General features: G+C 40.0%; 1 protein-coding gene across 1 annotated transcript in view; it reads right to left on the minus strand.

Moving 5' to 3' along the window:
• The window catches only part of exoc4 (exocyst complex component 4), a 140697-nt gene that overhangs the window by 33867 nt on the left and 90753 nt on the right, over window positions 1-16077 (minus strand). Inside the window, exons 14-16 of the mRNA XM_082510001.1 lie at window positions 4625-4761; window positions 3194-3349; window positions 1378-1556 (exon numbers count right to left, since the gene is read on the minus strand). Coding sequence (XP_082366127.1) covers window positions 1378-1556; window positions 3194-3349; window positions 4625-4761 — 472 coding nt within the window. The remainder of the gene's footprint in view (window positions 1-1377; window positions 1557-3193; window positions 3350-4624; window positions 4762-16077) is intronic.

Below are 16077 nucleotides of genomic sequence, written 5' to 3' on the forward strand. Positions count from 1 at the left end.
GCACTGGAGGCAGCATCTTTAGGAATACAAACCGGTGTTTTAATTTAGCACCGTACTGCAATATATCAAACATCAAAGGGTGTACAATGACAAAGATGCATATTTAGAGTGCTTGTATAGTTATTTCTATACTAAGCCTTTACATTTCTGTCAACTGCTGTGTGCCACATTATATAATAGATAATCATATTTCAATTTCAGGAAAAAACTAAAGATAAATACAGAGAGACACTCCATGTCCTTTCATATAATATGGCTTCTTTCATTTTTTTTTCAAGGTCAACATTTGATCTTGAGTGCTAACAATGAAGATCAAGCTCAAATGTTTTGCCAACCTTGGAACTCATATCTTCCAAGGCCCAGTATATTTGTTGTGAAGTAAATATTGTGCAGCACATCCACTTAATATATGTTTGCCCCACCCTAAAAGCCCAGATTCACTCCCTGTGGTATGTTTGGTTCCGTTCAAATTCACTTATTTATTTTATTTATATTAATTTCTTGACATATAATTACAGTTTTATTGACTTTTTGTAAAGTTCAACAAATCCACTCGTTTCTATTTTAATTATGTTAAATCTTTATCTATATATATCATTATCTCAGCACTGACCAAAAATAATTAGGATTCTGATATTTGCCGTAAATTGAACAGCCTTGGGGAGAAGGGTTCAGCATAAACGACCCAAACTGTGGTCGCCCGCCATTATGTGCTGACACACAGTGCATCGAAAAGTCAAAGCGACAATCTCTGCCAGATGTGGCGTGTTGTGACTTTAACAAAATGAAAATCAAGTTAGAAGGGGGCAGGCCCAAAACATCAGAGAACATCCAGTAGACACTGGATCCACACAGACATGGGCCAAACAGCTGCAGGTAAGATTAGGCAAATTCAAATCTGGTCCAGTTTCCAAAACTGTTTAATTACACCTCATATATTCAGGTTTTTCTAAAAAAGTTTGGAGCAATGAGAGCCTTTTTATCAGTTTCAAGTAAAATAAATGAAAAAAACAAAAAAACAAACTGTAGAAAGGAAACTGACAGAAAAGATCATCTTACTTTTGGTCAAATGCAACCGTTCCACAAGCAAAACTCATGTATTAAAGAAAAAAACTGAGTTTTGCAGAAAGAGCAGCAACAGATGTCTGCGTTGGCGTCATCGTACTAGATGTAGGTGGAAATTTCACTGCATATGTCTCTGTTTGTGTCAAAAATATCATTGTGCTAGCTTCGTTTTATTTCATCAAAAAAAATAACACCTTCACAGATATCGACTGTCATTATGATGTGCAGGTTTTACTTTGTTTGGAAGAAATACACTTATTCAAGGAAGTTCACAACTAAGTCTGTTGTTTACTTCACATTTACACAACTTACTGGATGCGTGAGGCAGTGTGGCGAAGAACGTCTTGAGGCGACAGGCAAGCCATTCCATGCTCTCGTGAAGGTTGGCCAGTGCCTTGAGGTCACTGACATCACGCAGGATCTCATTCTGTGGGATTAACTTGTCTCCGAGGTTCCCAGTCAGCACCTCTGACTCCTTAGCAAAAGCAGCCCTGAATGATGGACGGGGTGAGGGATGTAAGAGTGTATGGTTAGAATGACAGGCACATTATATTTTTGGCAAAAGAAAAACACAATTTAACCATCAATCAAGTGGCAAATACCCATTTAAAAAAAAAAAGAAGAAGCTGGTATTAAAAAAAAAAGTTGTGAAAGCATTGACGTAGCTCAGAGGAGACTTTGTGAAAGGCACTTTAATCGGTCCGCAGTGTTACATTCTTTGGAGGAATTTATCAGTGATTGGGTTCCTGGTTGGACTCAAAATGTCTGGTTTGCAGACACTGAGTGGATTTTATAAAAAGCAATAATAGAAGTAAATTTTTTAAAGTAATAAAATAATGGATTGTCGAACAGAATGGATGTGCACACGTCTCCTCTGTGTGTTAATGCGTTCAACTGAAAATAGCTCAAATTTTATAATAATCTTATGCTTATGTGCTCAGTATCTCGGGGTTCAATTATTGCTTTGACCTTTACAGTGACTCACACACAAGGGAAATAAGAAGGGCTGAAAGCTGGATGGATACAGCGATAAACACAGAAGGAGTGGAGGGGAAAACTGTGAGCAATTTTATGAGTGCGGATACTTAAAAAAGAAGAAGTTTCCACTAGCTCAACAGTTGGTGGGAGAGAAAAACAGGTGACGGAAAACATTTAGAAAAAGAAGCCAAACACAAGGCAGAGATTTACAAAGTGGCCAAAACAAACACGCAGAGATGCATTTGGCGTTCAAGCACTTGTGGTTGCAGAAGCATAGGGTGAGACCTGGGAAGCTGGATAACTTAAAATCAAAACTGTACTGCTGCAAACACACGACATGTCAGCTAGCCTCCAGAGTCACCAGGATACCCGCAAGATCAAGATTCTTTGAACAACAGATGGGTAAAATAAACAAAACCCACAAGCTCATACGTTCTCACTTGGGCACAGGCATGTGTGGCTTATTAATGAGGCTTTATTAAAGCACTGGGCTGAGAGTCGTGCAGAAGCTAATCCCCTTTCATAGTGATGAAAACATCTACGGCTCTCAAATCAAACAGCCTTATGGTCTCCCTCTTGCTATCTCAGTGCTCTCTGCGCGCGCGCGTGTGTGTGTGTGACTAAGAAAAGGGAGTGTATGAGAGAGGAAGAGAGTGCACACAACTGACTTTCTCTGGCCGCATAACCAATTTATTTATTTACTTTACTCTTCCGCTCCGATGAGCTCCAGTGTTCCCTGAAGAGGGTGCACATTCAAAGGCAATTTCGATAAGACTGACCCCCCCCCATTCCCTGCCTCTGTATGCTCTCCTTATATTTTCCTATTTTGTTCTTCCCTCGTTTCCTCACTTCCTCCAGATAAAGGGCGTTTAAAAGAATAATCATGACTTCTTTTACAGCCACATCTTAGTCAACAAGAGGGGGGTTCAAAACATATGTGAACAAAGACGCAAAAATGGGAGGAAGGGATTAAGTGTGTGATTGCTCAAGTGTGGTTGTGTACATCCACGTCTGATTCTGTCTGTGTGTCTACTGTGAATGTGAGTATGTGCTATTCCACGTATGCTTACATTATTTAATTCTGCACATACATAACGCATATGAATGAGCATGTGTACATGCGCATACTGTTACTGTGCATAATTTGTACCTGGTGAAGTCTTCTTCATCCTCTCTCTTCTGTCGGGTCTGTCTGGGCTGGGCCATATTTGCCCAGTTAGGGAGGGACTGGAGCAAACGACTGATGTCTTCATCTTTAGCCCAGGAAGCACTGATGGTCAGCTTTTCTTCACACTGGACGATGCCCCTGAGGGAAAACAGACATAATAATGCAAACTTAGGCAAGAAATTATTTGTAAAAAGGTGTTTTTAAGTTCTTGCTCCTAAAATAGAAACACATTGTTAATAATATTGGAAGAATATCAAGAAACTAGTTTCATTTTTTTTTCATCTTACCAACAGATAAAGAACTTAGGGTAAAAAATTGAATGAGATTTGCGGTTAAAAGGCATATGATGTCATACTATATTATTATTAGTTTTCAATTATAATGAAAGTGTAACAATACAGTGATTTGGATTTACCGCATTGAACTGTCACTGTGTGTGTATTAGCATTATTAAATAGCTGATAATGTGGACATTCAATATTTAACTTTCTGAGTTAATGGTTTTTAATTTTTGGGCATATCCCTCTGCGAGCGTCTTCTTCACTAATAGTTTGTTAACTTTACCCTTATTCATCTTATAAGGGCCAACATGAAGAATCATAAAATTGTGACTCATCAGTCACACAGGCTGGGGTATCAATTCAAGCGCCTGCATATTTTAATTAAAATATAGATTTTTCAGACTATAAACCGCTAAATCAATATTTTGATCCTACCTCTAGCTTTAAAAAAAAACTCCAGTATAATTTTTTTTGCTGTGCATGAGCCATACAGCAAGTACAGCTAAATAATATCTGCTTAGTACTAACAAACAGAACACGAGCTAATCAGAGAGTTGTGAATGTGATTTACGACCATCTTTACTGACATATAAAATAAAATTACAGCAGCCGTGAATTGGCTTGAGGACAATCTGTGGCAGAGTGCCAGTATCTATTTGCTTTGTTTGCCTGTGCCTATGTTAGAGAAACTGCTTAGTTCTGCAATTATTACTAATACCCCAAGCACTCCGGGGTATCACATTCACATCTGCAACCACACACATAAGTGGGGCTGTGGGAGACAGAGACCTGTTCAGCAACACAAACACACACACTTTATCACACGGAGGCCCCAGTGAGACTGAGGCTGACCTGTGACAGGGTCCAGATGGACTCCCAGCAGTCTGTCAGTCCTTTCTTGTGTCTCCTGCCCTGCTTATCACCCCCCCTCCATATCCTCTAGTCCTCTCTTTTTCTAGCCAGGTGTTACATGGTACCAGAGGCCACAGATGAACAGCTTTTCACAGCACTGTGTCTGTGTGTGTGATTGTAAGAAAACGCAATAACCAAATTTCTAAAACAATGTATAAATCAAACCATAACAATTAACCTTATATTTTAGCTTCCTGCCAGCCTTCTCTGTGTTTTTTACCTGTAGGCTGTGTTGCAGATTTCTTTGTACTCCTTGAGCTTGTCGCAGACCATCTCAAGGAACTGGTTGGAGTAGGCACTCAGGTCCTGCATCAGGCTCATCAGATCCTGGATGGCCTTTTCCACCACCACTGTGCTCTAAATGGAAAGAAAAACAGTTTTAGGGTTTTTTTTAAACTCTAAACATAAAATCTCTGATTTCAGCTTTAAGAAAAAACAAACGAAATTCAGTAATAAACAAAAAGGGTAAAGGTAGACTAACATTTATGTAGATGTCACTTCACATCAGGTCTGTTGGAGTAGCAATGTAATTGGAGTAATCCAAATTCCCTTGCTTTGCCCTCACCTGAGGCTGGACTGACGACTAAAGCAGGGAACCTTGTCAGAAGTCTTAAGACTATTAGTGAAAGGTTTGATTCTTTGTATGTAAGTGCATCAGCGTGAGTGCACATATTTTTGTGCGTGTGTGTTTTGAACTTCTGTGTTGTGTGTGCTCTCAGGCTTAAAGTGAGTGTGTGCGCATTTGTCACAGTGCACCCATCACCAGGAGCCACGGCAGGGCTGTGACAGCAGCCATTACAGATTAGCCACTCCTGCGTGACTAATAGCTGGCCCGGGAACAGCAGAGCAGCTTCATATCCCCAGACACACTCACACTTACACACATCAAACAAACTTTTTCAAAACACACACCTTTGAGCAATTTGAGAGCTGTTAAATAAGATTACAACTCTGTATGTTCCAGTTTGCTGCTCCCAGCACTTAACCAATCCTAGCCTACATCTGTAATAATAGTGATAACTCACTATTAGTCTGGTGATAGCCTTGCTGCAGCTACTCTGAAACTACAAGAGTAGCACAGTGAAGTGCAGAATAATCCCCTGCGACCATTTACAGAAAGCCAATCTTAAACAAATGATTTCTATTTCTCTTCGTATCCCTTCTCTGACTATGTGAATTTCATATGAAGTTTCAAGTGAAGGTGCGAAATAGAAAACCTACATTTTTTTGAAAAAAAACTGATAAAATGAAAAATGACTTGCGTTACTCAAGGTACAAACAGCTGCAAGAGTAGCATAGCACCTTGTTTTTTAGTGCTGTCTACCAAAATGTCATATACAAGCAGACAGCATATTCCAAAGTCAACATTTATTTACTATGACCTTAAATGTAGCACTGTGTGAAAGTCTCAAGCCATCCATCTGTTCTTCATATTTTACTAGGAAAATGGAAAATAGGTAGAAGGATGCATTAAAACATCCAAACACACATGGAAATACAGAAAACAAGGCAAAAATAAAATCTAAATTTGATCTGACCACCTTTATTCTTCAATACTGCTTGAAGTCTTTTAGGCAAGCTTTCTTGTAGTTTCTTTAAGTAGTATTCAGGAATAGTTCTCCAGGCTTCTTGAAGGATATTTTAAAGCTCTTCTTTGGATGTTTGCTGCCATTTGTTGCATTCACTGTCAAGATAATCCCACACTGCTTGAACCGGGATCTGGGGAGGCCAATCCATGACTGATAGTGTTGCATTGTCTGTCTTTACTTTTATATTTGGCACTATCTCATCCTAAAACAAGTAGCCACTGCCAGTCAGAAGCCTTCCAGATGGTACTGCATGGTTAGTTTTAAGTGGCTGTCTTAAAAACAACAAACAAGAAAAACATTCCTTTGAAAATGATCGGGTAAAAAGACTTGACTGATAATGAGTGAAAAAACAGCCACTGCCCATAGAAAACATTTACAAAACCTCCAGAAAGCCGGGAGAACTACTGCTCAACTATTACTTGGAAGTAAGATATAAAGAAATGAGTGGTGGCTCAAGACGTTTACACAGTACTGTATGCAAATAAGCTATGAGCGTCTTGGATCTCAAAGATGTAATTACCATGTACAAGTATTATATCTACTATTCTACCATTTGTAATACATTTTTTTTAAAAAAGGTTCCATTACATTCGAGGTCACTAACTATCTGGTATGACTAAGTGGCTGCTAGACTAAAGGGGGCAGTAGTGACTATAATTGATCATCAAAAAAAGAAGAAAGAACCCCTGATGTGATAAAATGATATTAATATTAATAGCTCTTTCTCTGTTCAGTTTCCCCTTCGCTCATTCTGTCACATGCAGACGAGCATGCACATGCACACACACAAACAGCAGCTACTCCAATGAGGGAGGTAATGATCCATAGCACTGCCCATACCCATGGAGTGCTAACCAAGGCCTCATCTCTGCCAAGGGAGCACCCTTTACTGTCCATGCCTGATTCCCTGTCAGCCTGCCAGGGTAGAAGGAATTACACAGACCCTGCAGGAGAGGAGGCTGTTAATGTAGTTCAGGCAGCCGCTACCTTCCCTCCATTGTGTAGGCTGCTAGTACCGTAAACTGGATTATATAAGAAGATGAAAAAAGTAATTTCATCATTGCTACTTTCTGTTACAGTGACTATGTCGATAATGTTGTCATAATAAGAATTTTTTGCCTTTTCCAGGGGTCTGGTTGGAAGGTCAGCTGTATGGTAAGGTCAGGTAAACTTAAACAAGTCAGTACTTTCATAATTATTAGTCATTTGGATTTAATTAGTTCATAAAAACAAAGTTTTTTTCTGTAAAAATGGGCTGATGCTGTAGCAAGACCTATTAATTGTTAAAAGACAAGTGGCAGTATGACTATGATAAAAATTAAACATGGCTTGCATGCTCATCATAAGGTTCTATATTCTCAAGTGATGATCAGTTGATATAAAAGTGCAGTATTCCGGCAAATGCAACATAACAGAAAAAAACCCCCACAGATTAACATTAACGTCTTTGAGCAAGTACAAAAAAATTGCATTAATGTAAACTCAAGGGAAAAAGTTAAACAAAGTGAGGAAAAGGTAAAATTTTGGTTTAGAAATCTGATATTCTCAACAAGTTCTTGTGCAGCCATAATCATAACGATATCCTGTTCCTGCTTTAAGGACAAAGAGCTGAAGAGCAGGCCAAGTCGGTGAATGGAGAAGAGTAAACAATGGATACCCGATCCATTACTCCTGCTCTAACAAATGCTCTTGCACTCAGCTCCCTTGTCTAATTTGCTCATTTAACACAGCCATTTGTCTTAGGCAGCAGCAATCATTAAAAAGTAATCAAGGGACAGATTGAGAAAGGGAGGGCTTAGACGGAGAGAGTAAGAGTGGTAGGGGAAAGCCAGTTCTGCTACATATCCTCCATCTTACTTGACTGTTACACAGGAGTAGACATGCTTCTCAATCTATGTCTATCTTACGCTCTCCCTCTGTGTAATGATTCAAGCTTAAAGGTCAACATGATGTGGTATCGAGAAAAAAACAAACAAAATAAACAACCCACCCATATTTCTTGTGCAATTCTACTTCCTAGTATTTTATTACCCTAAAGCTGCACATGGTTGCACTGTGTCGCTACTCGTTTTACATCATTACTAGATAAACACAGTCATCACAGAAAATTAGACTTGGGTTGTGCAAATGGATCTTGAATTTGCTGGGGTAAACTGCTGTTTGGAAATGAAGGCCACAGCTATAGTGGTTTAATGAAGGCAGAGCTAGCACTCAGATTGGCGCCTCAGCGGTAAAATCTCTCAATGCATGGTCATCACAACAGAAACCACCCTCAAAGTAGTCGTTTCCTTTATTGGAGAGAGTAAAAAGAGCACAGCACAGGGAATGTCATTACTACAGTAAGAAAACAGGGATGCGATCACTAAACTCCCTACGCTAGCCGAATTTGTTTTACTAAACGTGTCATCAGGTTTTTAAAAAATTTAAGGTAGAAGGAATAAGAAGATTTTATTTACTGAAGCTCACTAGGAAAGTCCAATAACAGGCTGTGGCTAAATAACAGCTTCATGAGATTTCTCTACTGTGTTTTCAGAGATGACTGTGAGAAGAGAAAGCGAGAGATGAGGGCCTCAGGTTTGAATCGGAAACGGATCATGGATTTACCCCATTAAAATAGGGGGTACCCCTTGAGGTTGTGCAGAGGTCAGAGTGTTTAACCTTATGTTCTCTGACATTTCACTCATGCTCTAACCCAAAACCACTCACTCGTGTAATGCCTCTCCCATCCCATTCATGTCTGACCACGGATTGATAAAATAACACAACCTCAGCAGCACGTGCATCCATCCATCCAACCACACACACACCCACACACCAAATGGGACACATAGAAAGATAACCCCTGGCTGCCCCCCTTTCCCCCAACAAAGGCTGTTCTCCTCTCCTGGGTAAAGAAGAATTGGGCATGAGTGGGACATTGTCTTGACAGATCATTCATCAACGTCACAGGAGAGCCAGTCTCTGAAGACTCCCCTGACACACACCGGATGGGTCTCATGGTTGTGCCTGCTTAACTGCAACACATGCTGCTTCTAATGTGTATGCATGTAAATGAGTGTGTAGTTTGTAATTGAGTTTGTTTAAGCTTAAAAAGTCAAGCTTAAACAGGGGCACAATGCCAGGTGTGTGAATAACGTCTTTTTTTTTAAATTAGTTTGTGCCACAAGCCAGTGTACCTCTAGTGCCAGTCCTAAGCCTGGATAAATGGCCAGGAAGGGCATTTGCCACATATTTGTGGCCAAACCAAACAAGCGAATAATATAAAACAAGATTTCCATAATGAAAAGGTCAGGGCCCACTGGTGTTGTTAGCCAACAGAGTGACGGTGGAAACGGTGACGGTGTGCTACTTTTGGCCAGAGACAAAGGAAGAGGAGAACGTATATGAGAGGACAGCGTGAGAAAAGGAGAAGATATGTACAGGGGTGCTAGAGGGTTGTGACTGAAGATTATGCTAGGGATAGGCTGTGATGGAGGCAGAGGATCTGCCATGGCGACCACTAAAGAGAGCAGCTTAAATCATACCAAGAAGACCACCTTTGTGATTTACTGTTGCTTGTTACATAAAAAAATTGCTTTACAATGCCAACATTCAAGGACTTCAAACATTTTGTATATACTTCCCACTTATCATATACACATAAAAACATGTGAAAAAGAAAGTTGTCCCTGGACTCTGTGAAAAATTACTATACTCTGGCTGCTTTCATAGGAGGGATAAGTATCATCCTGCTGAATCATGGCGTCTTTTTGTTTTTCACACCACTGCCAAAAACTGTGAAAACTGTCTATTTCTGACGATTATACAAACACACATGAACTCCCTCCATCAATTATAATTAAGTACAAGCAATCAGTCCTCTAATGGACTGTATATAAAACAAAACAGAGAAACTAACTAATCTGGAAGATTTTGAGAGAACTGAGAAACATAAGATGTACTTGGGAGATAAAAATGGTGTGAAATGCATTGTTTTTTATTGATGTCACAGCTTTTTCAAAAGCAAATATTCTGCAAATTCTTTATGAAGTTTTGAAAGCAGCTTTGAGGTTGACTGATCTCTTTCCACAACTCATTTCGCTTATTCAGCCTGAATCTTTTCATAACCTTTGAGTAAACATAATTGTGTTTACCTTTCATCTAAAACGGTAACATAACGAACACTCAGTTACTCCAGATGAAATCTTTGAAAATGGCAAAACAGATGTAGTTTTGAGTGCCATCGAATGAAATGCCAACATTGTAGAACCGTTGGTAAAATCAGCTCATCATCAAAATTATGAAAATCTAATCACATATTTATGTGAGGCTGGATATTTTTAAAATGAGAAATGGAAACTAACGGATATAACTATGATGGCCACAGTAAGGCGTAATAAGTTACTATAAAATAAATGCTTGTACACAACCTGCGGGTGGACAAATTGAGGTATTAAAAGAATGCATCTTTTCCTCCACCACCACCACAATCATGACTTTTAATACAAACATGCATTAAGCTTCGCAAGTGTTTTAATTGAGAGATGAGGAGCAATATCACACTTGAATGATTACAGATGGGCTTCTACACTACACACACCCTATTTACGCCCACACACAAACACAAATGCGGGGTAAAATATGGAGCTTCTGCACATACTAATCCTGGGAATCACTCTGGAGTTCAAATGTGCCATTTGAATCTCCACTGTGACCCCAAACTCCATTCTAGTAATCACCCCATAATCCCCCAGTTTTTTGGTGTGTGTGTTTTGGTTCCCCCAACTACCTTCTCACATATTGGCAAATACCATGAATTATTTATCACAACAACTTGATTTACATGTCGGTGAATGAAAGTTATATTTTATAATGCAGTTGAATGCTTTATGTTGGGGGAATGCATGTGTTTTCTGTGTTAAGCATTAGGTCTACATGTAAAAACATAAACAATACTCACAAAACACAAAGATTTTCATTTGCAGATTAAAAATTCAAGCAAAACCTTCTATCAGGAGCCTTCAGCCTGTTTTCTTTAAAACCAGAGGGCATGTCTGTGGTTGAGCTGACATTTTAACTTCTCCTTCTGTAACTGACTCAGTCCAAAGGCAAAGATTATGTCTTGTTACACACAGAAACTCTGTGGAAGCAATGCGTGGTGTGAACATGCACTACCCAGGGCTGTTCAAGGTGTTTTCTTGGCTTATTTAAAGGCTCTCTCTAATACACCACACAATTCTTTTTAATAATATATAACTATTATAGTTGTGCGAAAATATATTTTAAAAAAATACTACCAAAAAAAAGTACAGCTGTGTCACATATCAATGGCAGTGGCAGGTTATTGGCCCAGGGCAGCTGGGTGTGAGCCTCAGGAGTACATGTGTTTGGTGTGAGATAACCAGACAAAGGTGGGTGGCAGGTATTGTTAGACCTTCAGCAGTGAGGAAGGAGGAAGAAGAGAAATAAGCCTTTGAGGTGAACAAACTCAGAAGGAAGTCATAGTGTTCATTTTGTGGAAAAATAAAAATAAACTTCTGCACTAATTAAATATTAAAGATAGACTGAAGGTGCTACTACCAAGATGAGAACATAAGATCACACAATCTCTAGAGAGCACCATGTAGACTTAGTGATTACAACTTTGTGTCTCTTGGTCGAGGAGGAAAAAAAAAAAGATTGAAGGGACTAATTTTAAGCAAAGACAAAAGTGCTGTGGGTAAGAATGGTAAGGTGCTTTATTTCTCGATAATTCTTAATAGCTGTAAAACTGTCAACCGGATGCTTGGCCACAATCGCTTTCATGACAGATAATGTAGCAGAGGGTTCCAAGCAACAGTCAGGAGAAAATGTTGGGAAATGGGAAAGCATTTATATTATTTATTTCTCTGTGAAAATGCCGATTTTGGTCAAATAAAAATGGTTGTTGAGCATTTTCCCCTGACAAACCTTTTACTAATAAATGTGGGACTGTCTGATGGTTTTGTTTCTGGTGAAGATGGTTGTGTTTGTTCATCTCCCAGTGTGCTGAGGCAGTAAATGAGTGTGTGTGTCTACTGTTCATGTGTGTATACTAACTACCCTAATACCCCCCTTCCTGTTACCTCCCACCTCCACTTGTGCCACAATCACAGGGCACGGCTGATGCAGCTAACAGGTGTATTGTGTTGTGATTGCTGTGTCTGTTGATGGGAACGGGGAGCTGAGAGTCTCCTTAATAAAGAGAATCCCACCACCACCAGCACCATCATCTCCACTGTCTATGTGTGTGCGCAAGGGCGTGATTGGGGTTGGGGGTGAGGTGGAAAGCAGGGAGCCAATCAACAAGAAGCGATCAACCCTCCACAAATAAACATTGCCTACACACATAATCGCAAATAAAAAGGTCAGTGTCATTACAGTTACTGGAGGTGGAAGCGTGTGTGCATGCACAATTAACACGTGTATGTGTCTGCATGCGTGCCTGCTTCCAACCTTCTCTCTCTCACAAAGCTACATGTAAATATGAAATCTAAAAGGTCAACATCATTAGCAGTCCATTGGCCGCTGAACACATCCGCAATACCATGAGTGCTCTGGCAGCTGATAGCGAGTGAATGAAATCAGTCTTCATCTGGCTCAAGAACAAGTTATGTTTGTAGACAAACACCCAAAACATGCAAATAGGTGCACATATGAATAACAAATGCACAGACAATTACTCCATTAACATGCAGATACAAAAGGACTAGTTAGCGGCTATTGTGCGCAGACACTGGGGACCAAGCTGAATGATACTTAGCTGGAAAGAGAGGGCTGATGTGTACTGTAATTATGGCTCTGATGTGGTCTTGACTAATGAAGTAAACAAGCTCAATACAAACAATTCATCTGCACTCACAGACCCACTAAGAAACACAAGCGCACCAAGTGGCCAGCCAGGTGGCTCGACATCACGGTCTTCAGGGCCTGGGAAATGTGTTCTGGTGGGTTGGTCTTATTGCAGTTGTGTGTCCCCGCATGTGCGCACTGTGTATTCTTGTATGTTAGGACGTCACAAAGTGAGTGTGTAAAGGGGACACTAGGGGGGTTCTACCAAGATTAATGGAGCCAATCTCCACAGCTATCCAGCAGAGTGACCATACCCTCCCTATCCTGTTTTGCTCTTCTATTCTATTCCCCATCTCTCCCTCCGTCTATACTCCTTTCCCTCGATCTAACTCTAATTAAATGAATCAATCAGTGGCAACACTCTGGACAGATAGCATCACACTGCTGCGGCTACCGGCGTGTATGTTTGTGTGTTGCTTTACAGTTGCTGTTTAGATCCTGCAAAAAGGAAAGAAAAACAAGAATGAAATGGGAATAACTATGGTGACAATAAATGAGTGGCTGAGAGCAACAAAGACAAGGCAAGAAAGAAAGTAACCAGAAAAACTGAAAGAATTTGTAAACAGGCAGACATCGGTAGCTTGGCTGCCTTGCTCTTGTTTTTTTTTTCTTTTTAAACATTAACTCTCTTCTGGAGACTTATCAGCCCAGGCTATGCTATCACACAGATGCATGAATGGACATTAGCCTTTCCCACTGAGCTATATACAGCCCTAGAAAGCCCTTATCTCATGCTCCTAGTGGACAATATACAGCCAGTGTCACCTCTTAATCATATCAATTTGATGAATACATATACATGATATATAAAAACAGTATTTGACACCGCTGGTACCTAGTGATAGGAAAACCATTGCCCCTATCATTATAACTTATTAACCTATGCCTAGACTGAATGTCTATTGCTTATTAAAGGCTGCTTAAGCAAACATAAGCTGTGATATTCACCTTGACTCTTGTGCAGCCTTTCCACAAAGTCACTCTGTCTGTTTCTCCTGCAGAGATATCACTAACAAAAGGTCAAATAATTCATAAAACATAAATATATTTAATAACTATGATCCACTCCAAAAGTTAATGTCATGGATATGCATTCATAAATATTCTACCCATGATATGTGAGGGAGCAATGAAAAAAAAGACCATGGGTAACCCCACCACATATTGTATCACAGAGGGTCAGAAGGATAGGATAGCATACATATTGTCTTGCTGTATATGTGTATATATATGAAACACAAAGATTACACAATAATTATGCCTTATTGTGTATACACAGGTTTTTAAAAGTGACCAATGGTCTATGTACGCGTGCCGCTAGGCTCTTACCTCAATGAAATTCTGCACCATACAAAACCCCAAACCCCAAATGCTAATATCTTCTTCCAATTCAAACTATTGCGCACATAAATTTTTGCTTCAGTGGTTGCAGAGAGCAGATGCATCTATAAAATATGCTCCCCTATGGTTTGCTGTATGCGGCTGCAGCCAAGGTGTATAAGAGAGGGTGTTTAATGTTGTGTAGCGATGCTGGGCTATTCCCCCTCCTCTAACCATGCTGGTTGTGATTCCAGTGTGTGTCTTTCTTTCTTTCTGATAGCATCTGGCACAGAAAATAGTAGGGGACTTAAAAGGGGCACATAAAGTACATATGTGTCCACCAACACCATGGATATGTAGACACAAAGACACGTCTGATTAATCTTTAATTAACTAGTGCAAGCACAGAGACTCACAATATGATTAGATAGAAGTTCCTGACAAAGTACTTTACGCAGAACCAGTTCAAAAACTATTTTAGTATATATTCTCTGGATGAACTCTGTCAAACTCCATTATCAAAAGCTCTCATGACAACTAAGTGAATAGAAAAACTCCACACTGTGAAAGAGAGAGCGCAGTCTGTCATAACAGTGGCCATGTGGATGAAGGCCATCAAAGAAAGCAGTAGGATGGCTCTCAAATTGGAGGCCAAAAACAAAATCACACACAGGTAGCAAAACATACACAACTGCTACCAAAACACACATGAAAAACTTACCATAAACACACAAATGCCATCCTGACCCTAGAATGTGAATCACAAGAGAAGAAGCAGGGAAGGGTCTTTTATTCAGCCCAATTAAAAAAGGCAAAAAGCCCAAACAAAAGGAGTGTTTTATTGCACTCCCCACTATCAGCAGAAAGGCTCATTAGCCACAGCAGCATAATTAGCAAGATGCTGAACTCCTCGTTAAGGAGGGGCCCGAGCCGTAAACAAACCCCGCTGAACTCCAAACGCCCACGGTCTCTCTCTCTCTGTAATGAACTGCCACCGCTGTTCCCTCCCAGTGAGAAAACCAAGCGCGCAGACAGTAAGGCTCTGACAGAAACAAACACACACAGCAAAACACGCACTCATACGCGTACACACGAGCTGACAACTCATATCCAAGGTCTGCCGCACAAACACCCACAGCAAAAACAAACTGGGACACTGTCTTCCTTGACAACTGCGTGGACAAACACACACTTACATACAAACATTCATATTATAGACCGATATGCAAAAAATAAAGCGTGCATGCAAAACATACATTTTTACAATACTGGAGACACAGACAGCCATACCCACTAAACATTGAGAATCTGACAGCTGAGACAAATCTTGCCAACTGTCTGAATCTTGACTTTGGCATTGTTATAATCCTCAACCTGCCACGAACCTGTTTTGAATTAAAAAGACTGCCAAAAATCAGCCACGTGAGCCAGTGTTTTAGCAAGTCACAATGAGTTGATTCGATAGTTTGTAAAATCGAATCAACAAAATAAAGCAAGGTAGATATCACAAGATCAGGACAATAACAAAACAACTATGTGCATGCATGTGCACGGGCCCTGACTGTTGAACAGGAAATAATTACTAGGACACCTAAAGAGAAAGCTGCACTTGCACACATAGGCACAACATGAAGAAACATCTAAAAAGTGAAGCCATTTTTCTTCTCTGCTACAGCGGCCATGAAGTGTCACAGTCATGTGGTGTGTGTGTGTCATGGACACACTGAATTTCAGCCACAAAACCCTCAGAAGGTCAGCCATTATTATCAAAAATTTGTTTTTTGCAGAAAAAGGCCCATGAAAGACACATATAAGAGCTACGACATATATGTGCACGTGTGTCACACACTGTAACCACCACTTAGAAACAGCTCCAAAAAGATCAAGCACGATTTCAGCGTTAATTATGATCCTG

Source organism: Aulonocara stuartgranti (genome assembly GCF_965226115.1).
Source record: "Aulonocara stuartgranti genome assembly, chromosome: 17".
Classification (NCBI taxonomy): Eukaryota; Metazoa; Chordata; class Actinopteri; order Cichliformes; family Cichlidae; genus Aulonocara; species Aulonocara stuartgranti.